This window comes from Symphalangus syndactylus, chromosome 14 (assembly GCF_028878055.3).
Source record: "Symphalangus syndactylus isolate Jambi chromosome 14, NHGRI_mSymSyn1-v2.1_pri, whole genome shotgun sequence".
In the NCBI taxonomy this organism is placed as follows: domain Eukaryota; kingdom Metazoa; phylum Chordata; class Mammalia; order Primates; family Hylobatidae; genus Symphalangus; species Symphalangus syndactylus.
In genome coordinates, this window is record NC_072436.2 from 94,457,953 (window position 1) to 94,465,679 (window position 7,727).

At 47.5% G+C, this 7,727-nt stretch overlaps 1 protein-coding gene across 1 annotated transcript; it reads right to left on the minus strand.

Annotated features, from left to right (window-relative positions):
• Window positions 1-489: 489 nt before the first annotated feature.
• TMEM247 (transmembrane protein 247) lies at window positions 490-7,031 on the minus strand. Its single transcript, XM_055243459.2, has 5 exons — window positions 6,830-7,031; window positions 5,754-6,113; window positions 4,013-4,054; window positions 2,030-2,278; window positions 490-573 (listed from the first exon to the last, which is right to left on the minus strand). Exons 1-5 carry the CDS (start codon window positions 6,944-6,946, stop codon window positions 490-492), a joined length of 852 nt encoding a protein of 283 aa, XP_055099434.1. The 5' UTR covers window positions 6,947-7,031.
• Between the last annotated feature and the right edge of the window lie 696 nt (window positions 7,032-7,727).

Here is a 7,727-nt window from a genome sequence, read left to right on the forward strand (position 1 = left end):
TTGTGTGTGTGTGTGTTTTATAAATGCCCAGTTCTGTCTGCTCTAAGAAGGTAAACAGGTGGACCTTAAACTTTTTGCTATCCTTATCTCCATCTCTCTCACCTAAACCCCATGGGGCAGAAACCCAGATCAAATAAAATGATTGGAAGAAGTGACCCATACCACAACGGCCCATCCTTGAAAGTTTAATGAGAAATGACACTTTTATCACTTCCAAATTAAGTACCTGTCGAATGCAGCTATCAATGGGGATGGATATATGGAGTTGGCTGGGAAATGAGAAGTCACCATGGACTTAAATGGCATGATAATGTGTACTGACATTGAAGTCCCAAGGCAGTCATTTTTTCGCGTGATTTTACTGAGTCTCTTGAGAGCCCAGTGAAACAGAAACTTACTCTCTTGTCCCTCTTAAGGCAGAGCCCTATGCCAGAGAAGAGAAGGGGTCCATAAAGACTTGATTAATTGCACAGCTGTGTCCAGCCTCGTTCAGTTTGCCACATTATCACTAAAGTGTCCTGTGGCACTGCCAGCCATCGTGGCTGGGCTGCTGGGCTCAGAGCAGCTGACAGTCTGCAAGGAGTGTGTGTGTTGAAGGGTTGAGGGGCTGAAGACTGGGGGAGCTGAACCCCTTTTCTTTGTTGCATACATGCGAGGCAGCTTCACTTTGTGCCTGGCCGTGAGCCCTCTGGTGTTCAAAGTCTGTTCCTTTGGGTTGTTGTGTTTATTTGAGGGGCTGTAAACCTCTCTACTGTGGACAACTATATACTTGTTTTGTATGTCTGTGTCAGTGTATTTGTTTCTGGGTTAGCTTTTCTGCATTTTTTTGAGTCTGTGTGCTTGGGTTAGTAGGTGCGTACAGGGGTGGGGTGTGTGCCAACTTTTTTTTTCCATGTCCAGCTTTCCAATAGAGTAGAATTAATGACGTCCTCTGGGTCTAATCAGGCACTTAATTCCTCCTTCCTTATGTCCCCTAGGAGTATGCCCTTATTTTGCCACATGCCTCACCCAGGAGATACACAGCTCAGTGATGGGGTACCCCTTGTCCACCAGGTTCAGCTAGGCCTGTGCCGGGCTCCCTGGAGCTTCACTTCCTCTCCTTTTAAACCATATGCTGTCTGAAGGCCAGCTGTGTACAAGTCTGCTCAGGCCCAGTGCTAAATGAGGCCTGGCCAGTGGCCTGGTGATGGTATCCTGCCATGTTGGCACAGCTGGAGGGAGCTTGGGCATCTTGGCTCCTGTATTAGTTTCCTGTAGCTGCTGTAACAAACTGCCACAAACTTAGTGGCTTAAAATAACACAGACTTACTCTCCTACAGTTCTGGAGGTCAGGAGCCTAACATGGGGTGGCGGGGCTGGGCTCCCTCTGGAGGCTCTAGCAGATAATCCTTCTATTGCCTTTTCCGGTTTCTAGAGGCTTCCCACGTTCCCTGACCCGCAGTCCCACGTCATTCTGGCCCCTGCTTCCATGGTCACATCTCCTTTCTGATTCGCACCCTCCTGCCTCCCTTTTACAAGGGCCCTTGTGACTACCGTGGGCCTACCTGGATAATCTGGGATCATTTCCCCACTGCAAGGTCCTTAACACAATCACATCTCAGCCTCTTTTGCCATATAAACTATTCATGATCCTGGGGATTAGGACATGGACATCTTTGCAGAAGACGGGGGCGGGGGCTGCTCCCAAGCAGATCACAGGCTTCCCACCCCTCAGAGGTCTATGAACATGAGTAGATGTGGTGAAACCCAAGCCAGCTTGGTCATGATGTACTTCTATGGTTCTGGAAAGGTGTTCTAAACCCTCCTTCCCTGCAGATATCTCCCTGACCTGCTAACATCTGAAATCTTCCTCTTGGGATAAAGCATCGTGTCCACAGTGAGAACTCAGTCTCTGTATAAGGGGCATGAACATGTTTCTTCACTCTCAGGTGTAAATGACTGAGAGCAGGGCCCTTCCTAAAAGTGGATTCTGACTGGACAGAGGCACAAAGTGAAAAAAGGAGGTGCCCGGGAGGCTGGGATCATGCACGGATAACACTCCCGGCATGGCAGGGGCGAGGGGTTCCCAGTGATGGACAGAGCAAAGGCACTGGAAGTATGACCAGAAACTTTTAATCAAACAGAGCAAAATGGCCGCGATGCAGAACAGGTAGTGCTTGGCAAAGAGAAAGAATACCATCTCCTTGGTGACATAGATGATGTGAATGAAGATGAAGCAGTACAGGCACATGGCAAACTGGTTCTGGGGCAGCAGGAAGTTCTGGAGGCCTCCTGAAAACTGTGGGGGAGAGAAGACAGTGGAGATGATGATGCCATTGTTGGCGCCAGGCAGATCTAGGTTCAGTCCTGCTCTGTGCCTGCCTGTATGTGACCTCAAGTCATCATCTTCACCTAAAGAAAGGGTAATAGTGCCCATTTACAAAATCATGAGGGCTGGGCAAGGTGGCTCATACCTATAATCCCAGTACTTGGGGAGGCCAAGGTGGGAGGATTGCTTGAAGCCAGGAGTTTGAGACCAGGCTGGGCAATGTAGTGAGACCCCTATCTCTATAAAAACATTTAAAAATTAGCCAAACGCAGTGGTGTGTGCCTATAGTCCCAGCTATTGGGAGGCTGAGGTGGAAGGATCACTTGAGCCCAAGAGTTTGGGGTTATGGTGAGCTATGCTCATGCCACTAACTTCAGCCTGGGTGAGACAGCAAGATCCTGTTTCTAAAAAAATAAAAAACAAACAAATAAAAAAACAAAGGATCACAAGGAGGAAAACTGAGATAATGAAACATTTCTAGTCAGGTAACTAGCACATAGAAGGAACTCATCATTTTTTACTTTTTAAGCTGCTCTTATCCCTCCTGACTGGGGCACCAGGCCACCACCTTCCTTTCTCTTTACGGTCTGTACTGCCCATTGGAGCCACACACGTGGGCCTTCTCTCTCTGACTCCAAGAGCTTCACATCTGGATGTTGGGTCTTGGGAGTGTTCTCTCACAGTGCCCTGACATTCAACCTAGTTTCCTGGACAGTGGCCCAATGACATGGTGTCCCTTGCATATAAATGACTGTTTCCGACTCCCTGGGTCCTGACACATATCACATGGGTCAGTCCGTGGTCCTTCAGTCCAGGGTTTGGTCTCTCCTGGAGGCAGGTGCTGAGAGATAGGTGATGGGGTCTCCCTAAACCCTCAGAGTATTTGGGCTGGGGGAAAGCAGCTTGAGTTGTCTGGCTAATTCTGTCTGTGGGTTGCTCTTTCCTTGAATCTATGTAATTGGGGCCCAACAGTCTTCATTTTAACTGTAGAAAGTTATCAATGTACAAGTAAGGCAAAAGCTGATATTATTTTGATCCATAGTTAAGAGGGCATAACCCATGCATTTTTAAAAAAATATTTGTAAAAATCATGCCATATTTTTGGAAAGCACCAGGTGGCAGGGACCGAGATGCCCTAAACTAGCTAGAAACACACTCAAAGAGGTATTTTCAATTCAATAAACTCTCTCTGTCCGTCCATCTATTCACCCTCCCAGAAAAAGAGAAGAGAGGAAGCTTCAACATCAACTCCCCAATTTTTAGTAAATGCACAAAAAGTAAACACTTTTGTAAACTATCGCCAAAGGCTGGGGGATGGGGACACATCACTATTGAAACAGCTGCATAAAATGTGAGGGCAACTAGACCAAACTGAGGGGACAGAAAATGACCTGGTGATGCTGCCTCTAAAATGAGTAGCTAGGAAGGTTGGAGACCAGAGGAAGCAATCCAGTGTTCTAATGGGAGTGGAGGACGGGGCTGACCCAACGGTTCTCTGCAGGCTCAGTATGGCTCTGTACCCCTGGACTTTGCCACCTCTCTGCAGTCTGCACGTGTTTCAGTCTGAAATGCTGATGGGTGATCATTATGACTTTCATTAAAAAAAAAAAGTGCTTGTGAAACCCTTTAGACTTTTCAAAATACTCTCAATGTTCTATTTTTTGAGCAGAAGAGAGAGAGAGAGAGAGAGATAAAAGTATATACCAAATATTTCCATATCATCCAGCAAGGAGAAAGATTTTCAAACTAAAAAGGGGGGAAAATAAATATGGTTAGGAGGAGACAGAGGCATAGTTACAATATCATATCTGCTTTAAATAGTTTCAGGCTCCGTTTTGTGATAGATTTTATCCCAGGCTACTGAGAAAAGTCACAAGTTTGGAAATGGAACTTAGAATTCAAAAATATTAGGAAGTGTGCTGAAGTCTAAGCAATAGGCAAATGTTTTCTAGACTTTTCAAAAAGGGTGTGGGGGCAGGGGAAGATTCTGGAAATCCCAGTTCAGTAAGCTTGACTGAGTTCAGTGAAATCATTTCATGTTTATAATGAAGCAGGTATTTTGTGAACAGAAAAAAAGATAATTGTTTAAGAAGCCAGCACGTGTTCATTGAGAACAAATGATGCAAAACCAACCTTACTTTTTTAAAAAAACAAAAGCAAAAAAAACTGGACCAGTCAATTGGGGAAATGCTATAGGTAATGTAATATCTTAATTTTGGGAAACCATTTGACAGTGCATCTCCGTTTTTTGGATAAGGTGGAGAAATGTGAGCAGGATAAAATGTAACTCAAGGGTGATGATTAATGGAACACTGCCAAGCTATACAGAGACATTTAGTGGTATTTACTTTAGGTCATATCCTCCTCAACAATTACAGCAATGACTTGGATAAAGGCAGAAGGCACAGTTCTCAGAACTGAGGATGACTCAGAGCTGGGAAGCACAGCTAATACATCACATCCCAATAAAACTGAAAAGTGATAAATGTATGTTGTTGCATTTGGGTCAAGAAGTGAATTGCATGAGTACATAAAAATGGTAATAGCTAACATTTATTGAGTGCTTACCTAATGTGCTGGGCTAATTGCAAAGTGCTTTGCATGTGTTGTCTCACTGAATCCTCACAACAACCCTATGAGGTAGGTACTACTTCATGGATGAGCAAGTCAAAGCCCAAAGGAAATTAGTAATTTGCCCAGTGTCAGGGAGTTTATGCCTGGTATTTTAATCCAGGACTTTCTGACTTTAAAGTGCGGGAAACACTGCTTTAAACAAATCTTTCACTATTGAATGCTTATGATAGTCTAGCCACTGTGCTAAGCTCTTCACATCCCATTTAATCTCAAGTGGGCATTCTTATCCCCCATTTAATACAGATTAGGGAAGAGTGGTGTACTTCTTGTGAAAAGATGGCTGTTTCAGTTGACTAGGAGACAGAATAAACATAGCCCTGATCGGGGAGGTGATGGTTCTATCAAAATCCACTGGCCAGGCGGCAGTGGGGATTCTGGGTTTAGCCTCCAGGCATCAGATTTTAAGAGATGCGGAGAGGACTTGTGAGTGATGGAAGAGGGAGGACATGTTGAAGACTTTTCCTTGAAGCTACCAAAAAGGCTGTCGGGTGGGCGATGTGGTTCTGGGGCCCCTCCCAGCCTCAGCTCTCCTTAGAGAGTCACATCTCAGCTTCCCGTGGAAGCTCTGTTTAACAGAGCTGGCCAGGTAAGGTAGCGAGCTTTAAGGCAGTGAGCAGACATCTCTGGAAGTGAGCCATGGCGGAGAGGGCTGGAGACCGCCCGAGTGGATGCTCAGCCCCTTTCAGCCGAGATCCAGGATCTGCAGGGTGGGATGCCGCGCAAACCAGGGAAGGTGGGTGCCTGCTCCAGGCCCCATGGGACTGCAGCTCCAGGCCTCCCTCCTCCCAGTGCCCCGTTCCTTGTCACCCACCAGGCAGGGCGCCGCCTCTTGCTGCAGCTGCTCCATCACCACCTTGTGCTGCCGCTCCCGCTGCAGCTGCTCCATCACCACCTCGTGCTGCCGCTGCCGCTCATTCTCCTCGTGCAGGTACTTGAGCCGCGTGAGCTCGAACTCCATGCGCACCTTCTCCAGCTCCATCTCGGGATTGCGCTCAGTGCCAGGGGTGGGGGGCAGCTCTGCGGATTTGGGTCCATCACCCGCCTGGCCTTTGGTGGCAGGGCAGGACTTGGGGGACAGGGTTTTAAGCGGCCCTTGGCAGCCTCCATCCTCACAAGCTTCCATCTCTTCCAAGTAGTCATAGGAGGAGTCTGGCTTCTGGGACTCTGCCTCCTGGTGTAGGGGAAGTAGGGAGGGGAGGTACCGTGAAGAGTCAGGATGGGGCTGTCCCTGACCCCATGGAACTCCTGCAGCCCCAGGCCACAGTGGACTGAGGTGTTTGAATTGTAAAGATCTAGGCTGAATTCTTATTAGAAGTGCTCTTACTCGGAGTTGTCAGGACCTGCCGTCAAGGAGAGGGCAAACTAGCACCAAGTAATAGTGTCCTAAAGTTGCAAGTGGAGGCACTGGGAGTTGAGTAGATGGATGTCCATTTTCCTAGTGATTTTTCTGATCACCAAAGAGGCAACTTCTGGGCCCATCCTCAACTCTACCTGACTTTGAGATCAGTTAGATGCCAAGTCTTCAGGAAGTTACAGAGGGAGAAAGAAACCCTGGGCCTGAGTTGAGAGAACCTAAATATTTGGGGACCAGGAAGAGGGCTATGGTGGGGAGCCAGGTCCTATCCACCCAGCAAGGAAAGGGCCCCAAGTGGGGAGGTAGATGGAGGAGACCAAAGCCAGCTTCATGTGACTTCGCAATCTTATGGAAGGCTACCTGGTCCCTGGTGACAGCTGGGTACCAGTTACAGGGGTGGGGTACATGTCACCTGATGTTCTTGGCAGTTGTTTGGAACCTCAAAGCACTCAGCTGCTATCATGTGTCCCTACAGTATTCTTGCTCCCCCTGACGGAATAGGCGGGGGTGGTGAGACACAGCAGCCCCCTTACCCAACAAGCCCTTGGCTTCCCTTCAGACTTGGAGTCACCAGGCACCATCTTGGGGAAGGTCAGGCAACTTTCTCCCGCACCCCGGCCTTCCATCATCTCCCTGTCCTCTGCTGCCATCCAGAAAACCAGAATGCTGCCAGGTGGGGGTCACAAGACATCATTTGAGGTGCTAACATTTGACCTCACCAGATTCCGCAGGCTGGCCACCATCACAATCCCCTGTCCTCATAATAACCTACATTCTACAAGTTGCTAGGGCCCCTTTGGTGGAGGGTGTGACACATTTGAGGTAGTAACATGCTACCAATAAGAACTGCAGGATGGGCCTTTCCTGCCCATAAGGATTGCTTTGAAAACTAGAGTTCCACCTCGTGAAACTCAGAATTCCACCATTTGAAATCCATTCCCTTGGGTTCCTTTTTTAAATGAAGATTGTGTTGGAAATGAGTCACAGCTCCACAAACCCTGTTATGGGCTAAACCAGGTCCCCCTCTCTTCCCAAAATTCATATGTTGAAGTCCTAACTCCCAGCCCCCAGTACCTCAAAATGTGACCTTATTTGGAGACAGGGTCTTTATAGAGGTGATTAAGTGAAATTGAGATCATTAGGGTGGGATTCTAATCCAGTATGACTGGTGTCCTTGTTAGAAGATGATGATGTGAAGACAAGGGAGAAAATGGCCATCTACAAACCAAGGAGAAAGGCATTGTATTTGGGTTCTCCAAAGAAACAGAACATAAAATGACATTTATTACACAGAATTGGCTCATGCAATTATGGAGGCTGAGAAGTTTTATGATCTCCCATCTGCAAGCTGGTGCCCCTGGAAAGTGGGTGGTATAAATTCCAGTCTGAGTACAAAGGCCTGAGAACCAGGAGCACTGATGGTGGAAGTCC

Bases quoted from the DNA above. Each gene is read 5' to 3' on its own strand.
- TMEM247 (XM_055243459.2), bottom strand. From the start codon at position 6,946: ATGGCAGCAGAGGACAGGGAGATGATGGAAGGCCGGGGTGCGGGAGAA. The intron at 6,114-6,829 runs GTAAGGGGGCTG...CCCCTACACCAG, and splicing joins GGAAGCCAAGGGCTTGTTGG to GAGGCAGAGTCCCAGAAGCC. The intron at 2,279-4,012 runs GTATATACTTTT...TCTCCCCCACAG, and splicing joins GGATGATATGGAAATATTTG to TTTTCAGGAGGCCTCCAGAA.